Source organism: Crocodylus siamensis, chromosome 3 (genome assembly GCF_052110815.1).
Source record: "Crocodylus siamensis isolate JL-2025a chromosome 3, ASM5211081v1, whole genome shotgun sequence".
In the NCBI taxonomy this organism is placed as follows: Eukaryota; Metazoa; Chordata; order Crocodylia; family Crocodylidae; genus Crocodylus; species Crocodylus siamensis.
This window is the reverse complement of record NC_143397.1, coordinates 227,672,616-227,690,330: the sequence shown is the minus strand read 5'-3', so window position 1 is coordinate 227,690,330 and position 17,715 is coordinate 227,672,616. Positions and strand designations below refer to the sequence as shown.

The 17,715-nt window shown below is 43.2% G+C and overlaps 1 protein-coding gene across 10 annotated transcripts in view; it reads right to left on the bottom strand.

Moving 5' to 3' along the window:
- Nucleotides 1-729: 729 nt before the first annotated feature.
- Nucleotides 730-17,715, bottom strand: part of OXR1 (oxidation resistance 1) — a 490,067-nt gene continuing 473,081 nt past the window's right edge. For all 10 annotated transcript variants that reach the window (XM_090040493.1, XM_090040490.1, XM_090040495.1 and 7 more), the window contains 3 exons: nt 12,792-12,887; nt 4,604-4,677; nt 730-2,689 (listed from right to left, as the gene is read on the bottom strand). In XM_090040493.1, the coding sequence (XP_089896619.1) occupies nt 2,554-2,689; nt 4,604-4,677; nt 12,792-12,887 (306 nt within the window). In that variant the 3' untranslated portion in view covers nt 730-2,553. The remainder of the gene's footprint in view (nt 2,690-4,603; nt 4,678-12,791; nt 12,888-17,715) is intronic.

Below are 17,715 nucleotides of genomic sequence, written 5' to 3'. Positions count from 1 at the left end.
TGCAGATCTGTGACCTCTGCATGGAGAACTGTACTTCTGCGCTGGCACCTTTGGCTGCTAGTATTCATCATGCAGGCCCTTCAGCAGCACCTCTGGTTGGCTCTTTTACCCTCAGCTGAATGCAGCTTTCTAACAGTTTATAACATCTAGCTTGTTTGCACACATCTTATTATAATATAAACGCCAGTAATATGGGGGTAGCAGGAAGGGCAATTACCTCAGGCTGTCATTTGACGGCCAGCAAAACAGACCCACAGCAGAGCACATCCCCCTCTTCCTCCTCCCACCATGGGTCTCATAAGTCTAGAGGGAACTGCCTTAAACATTTTGCTTAATCTGCACTCCTGACAAAACCCACAACTGACTGCAAATAACTATAACTTTTGCATCCAGATCCCCTGGCCACGTATCTATTTAAGTGCTGCATAAAGTTTTCTTCTTTTTAATATTCCCATATAGTTTTAGAATTCTGTCAGACAGCCTAAGAATTCAAATGTCAGCGCTGAAATTTTATCAATTTAATGATGTTGTATGATTTCCTGGGGGAGGGGGAAGGAAACCAGGCATTTGGTTCTAGTTCAAAAAAGGCAATACACTGCATTGTACATTAATGTATACACCGACATTAATAAATGGTGAGAAAAAAAAATCCTACTTATTCAGGAAAAAAAGAGTACTGTGGAAATAATAACTGAACATTTTGTATCACTGAATAAATTCAAACTCAGGTTTAATTTTACATGTATTTAGATTTATTTGCTATATATCACTATGACCTTATAGTACTTAAAACCCATTACAGGATTTTTTATTTATTTTTTTTAAATAGTCAGTCAGTCTTAACTCCACAAAGACAATAATACTGCTGTGGAAGACCAAAGGGGAGAAAAGCCATTTTAATTTATTTACAATTCCTTATTTTTGTAAACATTTAATCTACATACTTTACTGTATTCTAACAAGGTAAAGAGCTATACATAGAGACAGGAAATGATGCCCTGTATTTCTATTCATATTGAGCATTAGCATATTATAGATAGAACATCTGCCCTTTTTCATTACCATAGCAGTAAGCTTTCTTTGAATAAAGTTTTTAAAACTTTCCAAAGAAGTAAATAAATTTAAGTACTATACAACTACATCTACTTAAGCCAACCCGTTTGGCTTTTATTCCATTTCTAGAATAATTTAAAGTGCTATAAGCAACCCGTCAATCAACACTTCTCTATAATAACAAAACTACTTTTAAACATTAATTTACAAGATAATATACAATGTTCATCTGGAACAGCTGAAATTTCAGCACAAAGTCAGTCACTGTCACACTTAACAGCATTATTTTTTTTTTGCATAACATAGATTAGAAGCTTTGAAACAAAGTTTTGTTGAGCTGTTATTGCCACAATGGCTTATCAGTTTTCCTACAAAAGTGGACAAGAGCTACTGGTACTGTATTCTAGCCTGTCATTTTTTTGAGGTCACATGACAGTAAGTTTGCATATTCCACAAGTCTAATGAATTACAATATTGTCTACCTAGAGTACATTACCCCATTTTTAAATCAGAGCTGGTGCTAACTGTAATTTACAACATAGACCCACTCAAAAACAATCACAATTATTTTTTCTTTTGAACAGGTATAAGCTATATTCTTGGAGTTGATGTGCTACAAGGCTACAACAGTTTAACAGTAAATATCTGACACTTTATGTTAGAAAAAAAAAATACATCTGTTTCATAGTCTTGGTACTTTAATGCCCTACTATAGCTACACATTGTTCACTGCATTTTTCTTGCTTTCTCAATTAAATCCAATGGAACTATTATATTCCCCTGCTATTTTATGCATCTTTGCCGCATAGCTCAATACTGCCAAGATTTGTCCCAAACCTATAGATCATTGACAGCTTGTGCAAAACATTCTTTAATACAATCAGCATGCAGCTAGCATATTTATTATATGATATAATTGACATGTAATTGCTAAATACAAACAATAATAAGACAAGTGGCACTACTGAATTTAGATCATAAGGGTAAAAGGTATACTTGAATAAGGAATGCTAAGCTTCTTGTCTAATAGTGGCACCATATAATTTAATCCGTCACTGACCCCAAAACCAGCACTGCTAATACCAAATCCTTCTATTGCACGTTCCTCCTATGTAGACCCATAAAGGACAATTCCATTGAGACCCAATTTTCAAAGAAAAATAAATCTTAATTGATATTCATTGAAAGACCTGAAAAGGTTTGGAGAAAGATGCAAACGTAAAACAAAGACAGAGGGGAAAACTCCACAACAGACTTTTATATGCTGCAAGATTCAAAGTAACTGACATTTGGTTTTAGTTCACATGATATACATTTTAGAAGTGTTTAAACTTACAGTAAAAGTGACAACTTAATAGGATTAAGAGGATGAAAAAAAAACCCAAGTTACGCTATTTCAAAATTATAGTAAATAAAATGCTGCATTATATTGCTTGTAGGGCTTTGAGCTGCACTGATTCATGCCTGGTTTGGGACAATATCCTGTAGAGAATTATACACTTATTCAAACCCCCAGATTTCAATGTCTTGGATAATGAAGTCTTCTCTTTTTGAAAGTGTACGGTTGCTAAAGGTTTTACAGGAATGACTCCTTCCATGGTAGAGATCCCCATCAAGCCACAGGGCAAATTCTCCCCTGAAATACAGAAAAAAAAAAAATAGAAAAGAAAGTTATGAAGACAAAGAATATCAACTTCAAAAATGCCGTTTTGGTATTTAACATTCCTAGGTTCTTCTTAACACCATGGTCTCCCTCCAGGGTAGCTATAGCTGTGTAGTAAGTGTACTAAATTTTGAAATGTATTGTAAGAATGGGATAATAAGTAGGTGATGGGATGTTTTTCATGTCACATACAAGCCTGAGATTCTTTCAGGAAACTAAGTTTTAAACAGAGACAGACAAAAGAAAATGATACAGTTGCCAGGATGGAGTGTGGTAAACCACAGATATGCTCATTAGAAAAAAAGGTGGGTGGATAATAGCAAGGAGATTTGTTAGACAAACTTGGTTCCAGGAGGTTGAGAAGGAAACCCATAAGACAGGGAAGGAGACATAGTTTATGTGCACCAGAAATAAGATGTATGACAGTTTTCAGCTAGATCCGATAAGTTTCTACAACTCAGAAGATGAAACTGTAATGAAAAATTAGAGGGATAAAATGGAGGAAGGGAGAGATTCTTTGCTAGCATGAGTTAATTTGGTGGCACCAGGTAGCATGGGACCGCTAGGAACTCTCCCCCTTACTAAGCCAGTTATAAAAGTATTCTGATTGAATGCATGTACCCAACTGTATGGATACATTCATTAATAAGTACTGTAATACAACTATATAAAAAGACAAAAGTGGTATTTTGTTACAACATTTGAAAACAGTCATTTAAAGTAACTGCATACTTGCTATTACCCTCCTAATCAAGGTGTTTTAGCTGAATTACTGACATTGTACTTCTGCTTATTAGAATTTGATTGACCATCTCAACATTAGGCTCTTTTGACACTAGGATTTGATTTTTGGGGAGGGGGCGAGGACCACCTGACTTAAAGATCATACCAGCTTTTAGCCCCTCTTCGATTTTGCAGAATCTACATTTAGCTTTAAAGATTATGTTATTTAATTAAAAAAAAAAATCCTTTTTGGAAAACATCATAACTCATCTGAAGCAAGAACATCTGCTTCGGAAGTGCAGAGAGAATAGAATAGAAATTCTTTTCTGGGGAAGGATTTAAAAATTATGAAAAAACAATACTGAAGTTTGCAAGTTACTATGTTTTAGGCTAGTCTGAAAATTCTGAAACTGATTTTTTGTGATCAGATAATTCTTAAAGTGTACTTGTCAGAGTGCCAGCTGTTGGCAGTCTAAAACCTCTGGTTTAATTCTATACAGAAAAGACAATATAAATTTGTGTGAACATATACTTCAATATACATTCATAGTTCTATATTCTACCAAAACTGGGGATAGTGGTACCATTTGGTATCAAAGTCGTGGAGCTAAACACATTAAACATTTAAGGGCTCATGCTAAGACAACTGAAAAAGGCTTTTAGTAAGTAACACAGATGTAAGACATATTTAGAACATCCAACTCCATATCTGTCTTTTTGAAAATTTCAGGTTATACTTTTAAAAAAAAAAAAAGATTCAATTGTGCTGCTCCTCATGTTTCAATGCCCTGAATATATTTAGAATACATTTTAATATCTTCTGTTATTCTACACATACAAGAAAGTTATCCTGGTAAGCAGGAAGAATAAGAGTATTCTGGGCCCTCACAAGTGAAAACTATTTAAAAATTGCTGAAGTAGTCAAAAACAAGTTCTACAAATTAAATTAAAACAGGAGCAGAGCTTATGACCAATATTAGGTTTTTTTATTTGTCAGTTACTAAAACACATGTACTTGTAAATTTGCACTAAAACTTCTTGGGCTTTGAGACTTCTGAAAGCAGTCAGTACCAGGTTCTTACATACAAAGACTACTATAACTGTCATACAAAGAACATTTTATTTTAGTCTTCAAAAAGGCAAACTCTAGAAATCATGACTTACCCTCCTCCACCAAATGCTAGGGAGTCCATATCACCTTTAATAAAAAACATGTTGTCTCCTGTCCATTTGAAGACCTAATGAAAAAGTAGATTGGCAAGGTAAATGTCTGAAATTATTTTTTCTAATTTTCAACAGAAAACTAGTATCACTGATGAATTCCACAGCTTGGTATAGTTTCACTAATTGAAAACCTACCAGTTTAAATCAAGAATCCTGAACTTTCCTGATGTTCTTGGTTATAAGAATGTTTCAAGAAAAAAAAATTATTTGGATTGAACCTACTAGCTCAACCTACCGTATTTTCTCACATATAACCCGCACCAATGTATAACCCGTGGAAAATTGTATTTTCAAAAAATAGTCCATGTATAGACCGCACTCATGTATTCCCCGTACATGATAGTGTCTATTAAGGCTGAGAGGTGCTGGCCCCAGCCATGGGTGCTCACTGCTGGCATGTGGGGACCAGGCTCTCACCGCCCGACTGCAGCCGCCCCCCCGCCTCCCCCAAGACATGGCTGCAAGTGCGGCTACCCCATCGGAGCTCAGGCACCGGGTGGCCCCCGCCAGGCCCCACTGTGGAGAAGCGCAGTTGGGCGTGGGGCTCCCGCATCTGGCGGGAGGGAGGCAGTGCGGGCTCTGTTGGGCACAGCCACCGGAGCAGTTAAAAGTGGTGCTAATTGCTGCAGGGGAGGGGAGGAGCTCTGAGTAGGGGTGGAGGGTGGGGTGGGGAGGCAGCCCCACTCGCTGCTGTCAGCCAGCTCAAGCCAATCCTGCTGGGTCTCGTCACCGTGACATCAGCCCGCAGCTGGGGATGGGTGGGTGGGGTCTGCTCTGCGCCTCAACCCCCGTCTTGGGGCTTCCCCCAGCAAGTCCTTTGCCCAGGTCTTCTGTCCCTGGTCCGCAGCACCCCCAGCCCTGCAGCAAGGCTGGTTTTTCCATGCCTAAAAACTAAATTTTCATTAAAGACTGTTCTAAAGACCCTGCATAGCCCACACCCTTGTATAGCCCACATCCATCCATCATGTTTGTAAAAATGTATACAGCCTGCAGACTATATGTGAGAAAATACGGTAGTGTTCTTTCTGAAAAATCAAAACAGATAAAAATAAACACGTCAAAGAAACTTATCCCATACTAACAATATGGCTTTTTGAAAAGTTTATAAACTGTTGTTTGTGAATGCCAAGTGTTTTTTCTTTTGCTTAACAGAACCCAGACGTACATTTAGTGTCATCAGTGGGAAAATCTACAGGTCTAAATTATGTGGACAAGAGAGTCAAACATGAAAGATTCACATTTTGAATACTGTTTTACAATAGTTTACACCTTCAAACTCTTCGATTCCATGTGCACATTTTACTGCATTACTCTTGTCTCACTTCCAACCTAACTGGTATTTCTTAACCAAAAACTTTAAAATATAATTGTATCATCCCAATTTCTAATAGCTTCAGCTGGCTTTACATTGTACAAGAATGTGGTGCCGATCTTCAAGAAAGGGAGGAGAGTGGATCCGCCTAACTACAGGCCCATTAGCCTGACTTCTATCCTGGGGAAGATCTTAGAAAAGTTTATTAAGGAGGCCATCCTTGAGGGACTGGCCCAGGCTAACATCCTAAGGGATAGCCAGCACGGGTTTGTTGTGGGTAGGTCTTGTTTGACCAATCTCATTTCCTTCTATGACCAGGTGACCTATCACCTAGACCAGGGAGAAGAGATTGATGTCATATCTTGACTTCAAAAAAGCTTTTGATTTGGCATCCCATGATCACCTCTTGGCCAAACTGGCCAGTTGTGGCCTTGGCTCCACCACGATCCACTGGCTGGGAAATTGGCTCCGTGGTCAGACCCAGAGGGTTGTGATTGATGGCAGTCACTCATCGTGGTGCCCTGTGACCAGTGGGGTCCCTCAAGGCTCTGTCCTGGGACCCATCCTGTTCAACATCTTCATTAATGATGTGGACATTGGAGTCAGGAGTGGACTGGCCAAGTTCGCCGATGACATCAAACTTTGGGGCAAAGCATCCACGCCAGAAGATAGCCAGGTGATCCAGGCTGACCTGGACAAGCTCAGCAAATGGGCAGATGAGAACCTCATGGTGTTTAACACCGAAAAATGCAAGGTTCTCCACCTTGGGACGAAAAACCTGCAGCATCCTTATAGGCTCAGCAGTGCTACATTGGATAGCACTACAGAAGAAAGAGACTTGGGGGTCGTCATTGACCACAAGATGAACATGAGCCTGCAATGCGATGCTGCGGCTAATAAAGCGACCAAAACGCTGGCTTGCATTCATAGATGCTTCTCGAGCAAATCCCGGGACGTCGTTCTCCCCTTGTTACTTGGCCTTGGTGAGGCCACAGCTGGAGTACTGCATCCAGTTTTGGGCTCCACAATTCAAAAAGGATGTGGAAAAGCTTGAAAGAGTCCAGAGGAGAGCCACGCGCATGATCAGAGGTCAGGAAAACAGATCTTATGATGATAGGCTGAGAGACATGGGACTCTTTAGCCTGGAAAAGCGTAGGCTCAGGGGTGATCTGATGGCCACCTATAAGTTTATCAGGGGTGACCACCAGGATCTGGGGGAACGTCTGTTCACCAGAGCGCCCCAAGGGATGACGAGGTCGAACGGTCACAAACTCCTGCAAGACCGTTTCAGGCTGGACATAAGGAAGAATTTCTTTACTGTCCGAGCCCCCAAGGTCTGGAACAGTCTGCCAGCGGAGGTGGTTCAAGCACCTACATTGAACACCTTCAAGAGTAAATTGGATGCTTATCTTGCTGGGATCCTATGACCCCAGCTGACTTCCTGCCCTTTGGGCAGGGGGCTGGACTCGATCTCCCGAGGTCCCTTCCAGCCCTGATGTCTATGAAATCTATGAAAAGTCGTGCATAAAAAGCTACTTTAAAAGAACAGGAGAGCTACAAATATCAAGCATGCAACAATTGGGTAGTTCCATAACTGAAGATGCCTCTCTATGTGCCTTTAAAGTCAGACCTTACGTGCGTGCTTTAAATCACACAATCTAGTTATACTTTTCTTTCCAATGAGACATAAGTGTGCATGCAGCGTTAGGTGGATGATGCTGCAGGGATGACTCAAGGTTGGGCAAGGAGAAAAAAAGACTTTGGACCGAGGGAGTTAAATGCCACTCTGAAGAACTGAATCCTCCTTTACCTGTGCCCTAGGAACTCCCAATGGCTCTACGTAAAATCAAACTGTTCATAAGTGGCACCAATTGTGTGGCCACCATTTTGTAAGCACCTAACTTGAGACAATTTGCAGAACTCTTGAACATTTGTGGCTGCAACTGGAGTTACTGGCTGCTGTGCTTTGCAGTACTATATAATGCTAAATACTCTAAAACAGTCAGGTCCTAAGCATCTTAAACTGGGTGTCCAAGAACAGGTGGATACTTTTGAACCTCTTTGCCTCGATTCCCCCATCTGTAAAATGATGATAAATGACTCCTCACCCTAGAGTGTGTTGTGAAATAAATCAACTGATGCTTGTGAGGCACTCCAGTGATGCATACTATAGAAAAGCCCCTCCAAAATTCAGAAATGCTTAAGAATACAGCTTGAATAGAATGCTATAAAAATATAGGGCATGGGACAGACTGCATGAGAAGACATTTGCTCATTAAGTGAGCACCATCTATTGTGTCCTCAGTGAAGTGGGGTCCTATGGAATAGCCAATACGTGAAAGTTAAAAAAACCCCATACGTAATATTGTATGCATACAAAGGGATTTTTATTAATGTTACATGTGTAATGTTAATTCTCACATAGCCTATCTTTCATTCTTTGAAATAGTTGTGTGCATAATTTCATGACCTCTCTCTCCATAAAGACATAAAACCCAGAAATTCTCTTCTATAGCTTCATACTGAAGCAGGGGCAGGGGGCAGCTTAGAAATTAACAGGTACCCTGCACTGCCTTCAAACTCATGTGGCTGACTACCTCTCTCTTCTTCTCTCACTTGTCCCATCTAAACAGAGTTGAAGTCACATGTATAGTCTTCCAACTCCTTTCTCTCTCCTGTCCCTCTCCATGTCATCTTTGGTTTTCCTCTTCCCCTTCTCCATGGTAGTACCATTCTGGTAACTTCTTTTCTTATGTATTATTCCTGACTCCTTTGAACATGCCCATACCTTGCCAGTCTTCTCTCTTGTACTTTCTTAGATGCCTCCACTACTTCTACTGATCCTCTGATGCAAGTATTCCTCACTTTATCCATCTTCATCACTCCACACATTCACTGAAGCCTTCTCATCTGTCATTTTCAGTGTTCTTTCTGGAATTTTCTTCAAGGGCCATATCTCTGCTCTGTACAATATTGCTGGATGCATGTCTTGTAGACTTTCCCCTTCAGCTTTATTGATACTCTCCTGTCACATAATATTGCTGCCACCAATTTCCAGTTCGCCCACCCTGCTGTTATTTGATAATTCAATTCTTTGAGTAACTCTGCATTCCATTGAACAGTTGACCCCGGATAATTGAACTTGTCAACTTTTCAAACACGTTTCTCATTGACTGTCACATTTCCAACATCAGGTACCTCAGAGAAATCACAGTGCATATGTTCTATTTTGGATCAGCAAATCTTCAGTCCTCTTCCCTCTAGCACTTCTCTCCATTAGTCCAATCCAGCTTGCACTTCCTCTAGGCTCTCAGCACTGACTACCTCTCTCCACAGATTCATATAGATACCACTCTATGGGTTGGAGCAAGGCTGTACCCTTATGCTCCTCACAAATGTTAATTTAATGGCGCAACAGGTTCTGAGGAATTTTATTCTGGATCCAAACTATTGTGCTTCCCGTTATGATGGACGGTCAAGATCTGGCATAACAGGGCCTGGGATCTAGGATATGATACCAGATGGGAGCTTTCTAGTCCCCAAGATGAGTACATTCTGGCACGGAAGAGTGTGTGCGAGTGTGTAGTTAGATCAGAGAGCCCTTCAATACGCAGCTGAACACATCCTGGAGCAGAAGCTTTTACAACAGGGCTCAGGCAGCTGGGTATCGCAGAGTTTCTTTGTTGCCGGTTACCCACAGACCAGATCCAGCACTGGACTTTGCATGACCCCAAGCTACGGGAGCCCATGAACATGTAAAGCTACACTGTGCAGCCAGATGCTGGGCTGCATGCCACACGTTTAAATTAAACTGAGTACAAATTAGCCACAAAAAGATCTGGGACCTTCAACCCTGCAAAACTTAAAGGGCAGGTTACACACACGTGACAGGACCATTCTGGACTAAACAATCTCAGCCTTGAGCAGGGGGTTTTCCACGCTATTGCACCATAAATTGGCTGAATGTCTGGCATGTTGCAATTGTAAGTGTAATGTCTGGGAGGACCCTTTAATCCACTGTCCAAGCTTCAAACAATTGAAGTAACAGCAATGGAAGAGTAATGAAATAGCTGATATAAGTAGCAATTATCTGTGTGAGGGAGTGGCGGCCGGGGCGGCCGTGAGCTCCCTAGCGCCGCCTACCGTCACGTTAGGGTGACGTAGCACCCTCAGAACCTCGCCCGCCACGACTTTGATGGTTAAATATATAATGTGGAGGCTGCCAGTTTTCCTAATGGACGGTCTTGTTGTTCGTCTCTATTCCAGACTGGGGATTCGATATGCGTCCTGCCTTAAGGGCAATGCGTGCCTCCAAGCCTCCCCCTCAGCACGCCCCAAGCCTCGCAGCTGTTCTGGGGGACGCTTGTATGGTCCCTCGCCCCTCGGGTGCCCTTGTTCTCACTCTCGGGCACCGGGGCTCTTCGCCCACCTGGCGCCTCCTTGGGTCGGGCCCCAATCTCTAGCCCATTCCCCGCGCCCTGGGCCTGTCACGCTGGCGCCCAGCTACTTGCTGGCGCCTCCTGGGTCGGCTCGCCAGCGCCGCTCACTACCGGCGCCCCCTGGGCCGGGTTCTAGCTGGTGCCTGGCTAATCGCCGGCTCTGCCTTGGAACTGGAGCGTTTTCGCCGCCCTAGTCTCGGCGCCCTTGGGCCGGCACGCTCTCGCCGCCCTAGTCTCAGTGCCCTTGGGCCGGCACGCTCCCTCTGCCCGGATCTCGGCCCTACCGCCGCCCTGGTCTCGGCGCCCTTGGGCCGGCTCGCTCTCGCCGCCCTAGTCCTAGCTCTACCGCCGTCCTAGTCTTGGCGCCCTTAGGCCGGCACTATCGCCGTCCTAGTCCCGGCGCCCTTGGGTGGCTAGCTAGGCTGCTCTCGCCGCGCTAGCCTTAGCTCTATCGCCGCCCTAGTCTCGGCGCCCTTGGGCCGGCGCTATCGCCGCCCTAGTCTCGGCGCCCTTGGGCCGGCGCTATCGCCGCCCTAGTCTCGGCGCCCTTGGGCCGGCGCTATCGCCGCCCTAGTCTCGGCGCCCTTGGGCCGGCGCTATCGCCGCCCTAGTCTCGGCGCCCTTGGGTGGCTTGCTAGGCCTGGCTATTCGGCCCCTCTCTGGGGCCTCGCCCCTCAGGGGCCTCTACCGCGCTCCCTGCGCTTCGCCCCTTTGGGCTTCCCCACTTTGGGGCTGACACGCCGCGCGCCCCGCGCCCGGTCTCTGCCCCGCTCCGGGGCCTTGCCCTCTCTAGGGCTGACTCCGCGCCTCTTGCGCCCTGTCTCTGCCCTGCTCCAGGGGCCTTGCCCTCTCGGGGCTGACTCCGCGCCTCTTGCGCCCTGGCTCTGCCCTGCTCCAGGGGCTTTGCCCTCTCGGGGCTGACTCCGCGCCTCTTGCGCCCTGGCTCTGCCCTGCTCCGGGGCTTTGCCCTCTCTAGGGCTGACTCCGCGCCTCTTGCGCCCTGTCTCTGCCCCGCTCCAGGGCCTTGCCCTCTCGGGGCTGACTCCGCGCCTCTTGCGCCCTGTCTCTGCCCCGCTCTGGGGCTATACACCGCCCTTATGGGCTGGTCTGTAACCCCGCACACTGCGCCTCCCTGGCGCAATATAATGCCCAGCAGCACCGACACTAGTGCCCCTGGCACTGTGCCTCAACTGGGCACTGGGAACCCCCAAGCTGTTGGGGAGCTCCCCTGAGGCCTCCTCGCTCCCCTACAGCCTCACCCGGTCCTCCGGTGTAAACTGCAACTTAAACTCCAGCCCTCTGGCTGCAACATAAACAGAGGCTCCATACGCCTAACAATAACTCCAAGCCCTGCCAGGGCTCTCAGTCCTACCTGCAGTCAGGGTGATCTTGTTCCCTGCATCATCGCAGCCTGTTAGTGGGGTAAGGCTGCAACCACCAACTCAGGCCACTCAGCTCGAGCCGCAGAGCTCCTGCTCCTGCGGCAGCCAGAAGGGAACTGTGTCTCAGGCTCTGGCCTAAGCTGGTTATAAAGGCCTGGCCCTGCCCCCTCCCGGCCATGTGACCACCTGGTTGCCCCTGGCAACCCGGCACCTGGGCTGCCTGGGTGATTGACAGCACTGCCAATCACCCTCACAGTCACGGGGCACCTCTGTGACTCCGTGACAATCTGCTATAGGGACCAGAAGTAGAGGAGTAGGGAACACTTTGCAAATGGGATACTATTTGTCAACAACAGATATAAAAAGGGAGAGGGAAATCACTCCCTCATGTCTGACACCTTTGCCCCTTCCCCTTCAGCCAGGTCTCAGTCCTCTCTCCTCCCTCTTGAGCACAGGAACAGGGAATCTCTTCCCTAATTTTGGTATTAAATCTCACGCTTGTCCAGATCAACTATTACAAGAACGGTTTGTTTTTGCCCCTGTAGCCCTAGTCTGGAGGGAAGGTGCTCCAGCACTGAGACACATGTACAACTAAGTTTTTGAATCAACTAAGTATGCCTCTTGCAAGAAAGGAATCTTCAGATTTCAGCTGTTAAAATTCTAGAAAGTCTCTAGAGCACAAACAGTTAAAACGTGACCAAATTTGGATGGATTTTTATGGGGATGGCTAAAAGCACATTCATGTCAGAAAGGCCATCCCCTGCTTTAGGATGCTCACTATTTACATTTTAGACAAAACAGTATCTGGACAGAAAAATGTTGGATGGAAGAAGTGTGCAAGTGTAGTACAGGTAGGAAATTCATTTTCTTCCGAGGTGTAAATCAGCTCCCCATCACCTTTTAACAGTCTAAGTTTACTCCAATGTCAGTAACTCCAGGAAGCAAAGGTATGCACGGAGGGATAAATTACATGTAAAGAATTTATATTTCCTTACCTCAAAATCTGGAGAGAAAGTAAACAGAAATGTCTCTCCAGTGCCATAAAAGCCATCACTCACTTTAAATGGTTCGGAGGCTAGAGCACCGAAGACCTGTATGTAGGAGGGAGAAGAATAAAAAGCACAAACCTGTAAGATGAAGATGAGATTAGACAGTCTACGCTGCATTTGGAAACATTTTCCTTTCCAGGAATATCTGGTATAGTCACTCAACACTGGATATAAACACTAAATGTAATGAGGGAGATACTGAAGGAATGTGTTTGACAGGTAATGACAGGGGAGGGGAGAGGAAAGGAATCAATTCTCACTGTAGGTTAATTAACAAACAAGTGCAAAAATTAAAAAAAATAAAACCATATGAAAATCCTAGGTATAAATCTGTAAAGTGAGACACACACATGCACAGTATTTTTGGGATAATTCTAAACTTCCAAGTCTGAAAGAATTTTATTTGGTTACACACATAAATCTTCCATCCTTCTACGCTCCTTTATTACAGGCCATTTTCCTAGATTTGTTTACCTTCCATTCGGATTGGAATGAGGACCTGGAGCTAAAACCTTACAGGGAGCAAGCTCCCTATCCCCAGCAATAAATCCAATCAGACCCTACACTTTCTACTGGATACTGCATGCATCTACATGTGCGCTTTACTGTGCATTTGCTCTGCAGTAAAGCATCACTGCCTACATGTGCACAACTGTGAGGATGCAGTAGATTAATTAACTATGCCATAAAATAGTACTCCTGGGAACAGTACTATTTTACAGTGGAGTAATTAAAGTGCAATGAAATGCATGTGTAGACGGTGACTGGGGCTGGCGGAAGTATGAGGATGCTAAAGTACAGGGGCTGCTTGCTGCATGTCTCTGCACTTTGGCACTCTCATTCCCTAGCCAGTTCCTCTGCTGCCACCACCTGCACCCAAAACTGACCCACTAAGCCTGCTGCCAGCCTGGGGCTGCTCCACCCTGGCTCAAACTGCTGCTGTCCCAGGCACACATCTACCAAAGTTTGAGTTGCTTTAATTGCTTGTATAGATGCACCCACTCTGAGGTTGAGAAGCAGTAATTCAGACCATTTTTAAGTACACCAGACTACTGGTAACCACCAGAATCTGGGTTTCAAAAACAAACAATGCACCCCCCCCCGCAAACCCAATCAGCCCAGAAAACTCAAACCAACTACACAACAACTAGTTTCCTAGAAAGCAAAAAGCCAGGAAAGAAAATATTCGTGTAATGCTGATATAAACAGGCCACAAGACACATTTAAACAAGCAAACAGACAAAGTCTCATCACAGACGCGTAGCGTTATAGTCATCCACCACTGCAGATACATTTACAAGGTTTTCTCCTGGACCTCTGACATTACGGAGAAGGGTAAAAAAGAAATATTTTTTCTTCAATCCAGATATCTGAGAATCCAGAAACAGTGCCCTTAAGCATATGAATTTCTCAGAATCAGATGAATGGAAGAGGGCAGGATGAGATGCCAGCATCGTTGTCAGTGTCAGTCCAGTTTGGACCAAAACTTAGTTCCCAGAAAGACAAATATATACATGAACTTTCTCAGATTCAACCTCCTTCCATCTGCCTCTTCCAGCTTTTTCAGTATCCAGAATAAGACATGGAAATTAAATGGTCTGAAACTCGAGTCGCTACCTACCCGGCAAGAACTCAAGTCTTAAGAGTCATTATGCAGACATATTGTGAATACATTTTTCAAATAAAAAAACAGAACAAAAGCACAGTTTGAAAAGGGACCCCACCATAACATTTTCTTTTGTCTGAGACAAATGGTATTAGGAAGTATTAGCAGACCTTAAAAAGGGTGTTTCTCTTGGAACTGCTTTGTTTTGAAATGGACCAGATTTTCAACCAAAATGACGTCCAGCCAGGCACTAGCACTGCAGGCACAAAGACAGACAGATAAAGGTAGTCTCTGAATGGGTTCAGATGTGACAGGATGTGTCCCAACACAGCTGATCCGCTTCACTGGCATTTGCAGATGTTACCCAGGGCTGCTGACCCACCAGGTCTGGGCCCCTGCTGCTCCCAGGGCTTCCTTCATGGGCCTAATCCTACAAGTGTGCACCAAGTCAAGGAGCAGCAGCCTGATACAGGCACTGTGGGAATCCTCAGCAAGGAGATTCTTGGACCACACTAAGCAAACAGATGTCCTCCTTTATAAGGCATTATAAACTGTTACCACCTTTTGTCCCAGCAACATTTTGGGGCCCTGGGAGCATGGCGATAGGCTAGGACATCCATTTGTTTGTAACTTGTGCCACCATAAACATTGTGCCATCTCACAGGAGTGAGGTTTGTTTACACCTGATGATGCCCTCATTAGGAGGAACTCACATACACATAAATGCAGTCACTTTTGATAAGTTTTGACAAAGCTATTATGTGAATTGTGAAGTACTCAAATACATTGTGTTGAATGAGGCCATACAAATACTTAAAAGATACAGTAGACCTGGTAAAACATTTAGAATAGATATCAGGTCTACTTAAATGCACCTCCCCCCTGTGGGTTTTTTTGTTTGTTTTTTTTTGCTTTTCCCCATTTCTCTGTTACCCTGTGCCTCACTGAGTAGATTCTTGCCACCTCCTCTGGCTGCATTTTCACTTGATAATTCAAAGCTGAAGCTTTGTTTTCTCCATGTTGAATAGGAAAAATACTTTGTTTGGAATTAAGTAAATATAGTATTTTTGGATCACTGTTAATATTGGCTTTAAGCCAATTTGATTTTTTTCTATATCAGTATTATGCGAGATGCAAAATCTGTGCAAAGTTGATTTAACAATTAGCTTGATCAGTCATGTCCAACTTTTCTCCCTCCCCTGCCTCCCTCATACCAACACTAGTGTGCCTCAACTATTGTTAAAAGAGCACACCAATATTTTTTTCCCCCCCAAAGTGTCAGAAAGTCACCACTGAAGTATTGGTAACTCCCCCCCACATGTACAAACAGCTGTGTTAACTAAGCTTGCTAATTTTGAATATGAGAAAGCTCTGAGTAATTAAAATCCAGTAATTAAAATAAACCTTGGCATCTCTGAAGAACATATAAGCACACACCTCCAAATCCAATCCTTCTTCAACTTTTATTGTAATTATATGTTACTTTTTCCAAATTTGAAAAAAAGGCAGTTGTTCAACAATTCAAATAATATCAGATTATGATTTCACTGTATAGCAGTGTGGGATGAAGGTATGAGAAAATAGTACCATGCAGTTTGCTCCACATAAAAGTCTGCTCTGAAGAGTGAAGGGTCTGGATTCCAGGTGTGCATCTCTAGGTAATAGGAAGAAAGGAATGGGGACAGGGTGGCTCCATGATGTCCTGCAGAGCAACTAACTACACCAAATTCACCAGCACAACTGACACTTTAGGAGCTCTGTGGTGCAGTATAGCTTTGTTCCAGTCCAAAGGCTATATGCTACAAGGATAATATCAGCATACAACATAAAGAATACTGCTACATAACAAGCACCTGTGACCACTATGTTTTTGGATCATTATGTATCTTGTTTTGATATATCAAGTATTAGAGAAAATAAGATTCATCTTTAAAAAGTTTCCAGACTACAATGTAGTCATATTTGACTATTGTTACTGTCAAACCATATAAAGCAAACCCTCTTTAGAAGAAAAAAAAAAAAAAGATTTTCTCAACTTGTGAGAAGTAACATTCAGGAAAGTTCATATAGTTTAAGGGAAGATAAACACCCATACATTTGGGAGGTGTATGTGGATGAAAGTTACTATTAGAAACAGAAATGAACTTATAATTTTTTAGATAGAAATACACAGACAAGGTTCTTTGGGTAGATATATCTTTTATTAGACAACTAAATAGTTGGAAAAATTGTTCTTTGCAAGTTTTGGGGCACAAGCTTGCAAAGAACATTTTTGCCCAGCTATTTAATTGGTCTAATAAAAAGATATCACATCAATCTGAAGAACCTTGTCTGCCTGAGTCCTTAGACCAGAGCTACAACCAACAACCTTAAATAGAAATTAAAAAAAAACAAAACCCCCCCCACAAAAATCCATATTAAATATTAACTGAATATATATTTTCACCAGCCACGTTAGCAAGAACTACTGTATTATTATTTCTTCTTAATATACAGTTAGCTTCAGCTAGCCAGGGTCCTGAAGCCCAACTTTTTAAGGCTCCATTTATTCCTTAAAAATACAAACCCCAGATCTATTATGCTTCAGTAGTAAAAGGATACATTATCTCAGGACTGGCATTACCATCAGTCCCAAAAAAAGTTGCCTGTATTACAAGAAAATTTGTTATTCTCCCTGCAGCTACTGCGTTTTTGAGATGTGCTGGCCTGTATCACAGATGTTCTCATACCCTCAACTGTTCCTTATTCTTACACAATATAGAATACAGGTGGTACAAGACTCAACAGCATCTAGGAAACAACCAGTTATTGTTTGGTAACTAACTTCTCCTCTGCAATCTTCAGAAATTCTCAAAGGGTCTCATTTTGTCCAGATCACCTTGATAGCTTTGTCTGGACCTGAGCATGAACTGAAGAGAACTGTGAGGTGAATCAGTTTATTTAAAAATCAAAATCAAAGAATATTTTAGACAAGAGCTTGAGGTGAGATTGAAGGGTCAGTATGTCTTGAAAAAAAGAGATTACCTTTACTTCCCAAACTGATGTTATAGTTACTGAAAGGGCAGTCTTCATCAACACATTGAATAAATCCCACTGAGGGTGGGATTGAATCCAGCTAGTTAATTCTAGCCATTCTGGGGACAAAAAAAATCATGTCCTAAAAAAATGCATTCCTTCAGAGCTGATGGATAATCCGAAGTATTTTGGGCTGGCAGACCATCAATTAAGTACCATAGGAAATGGGTAACTTGTCAAAAAGCATTC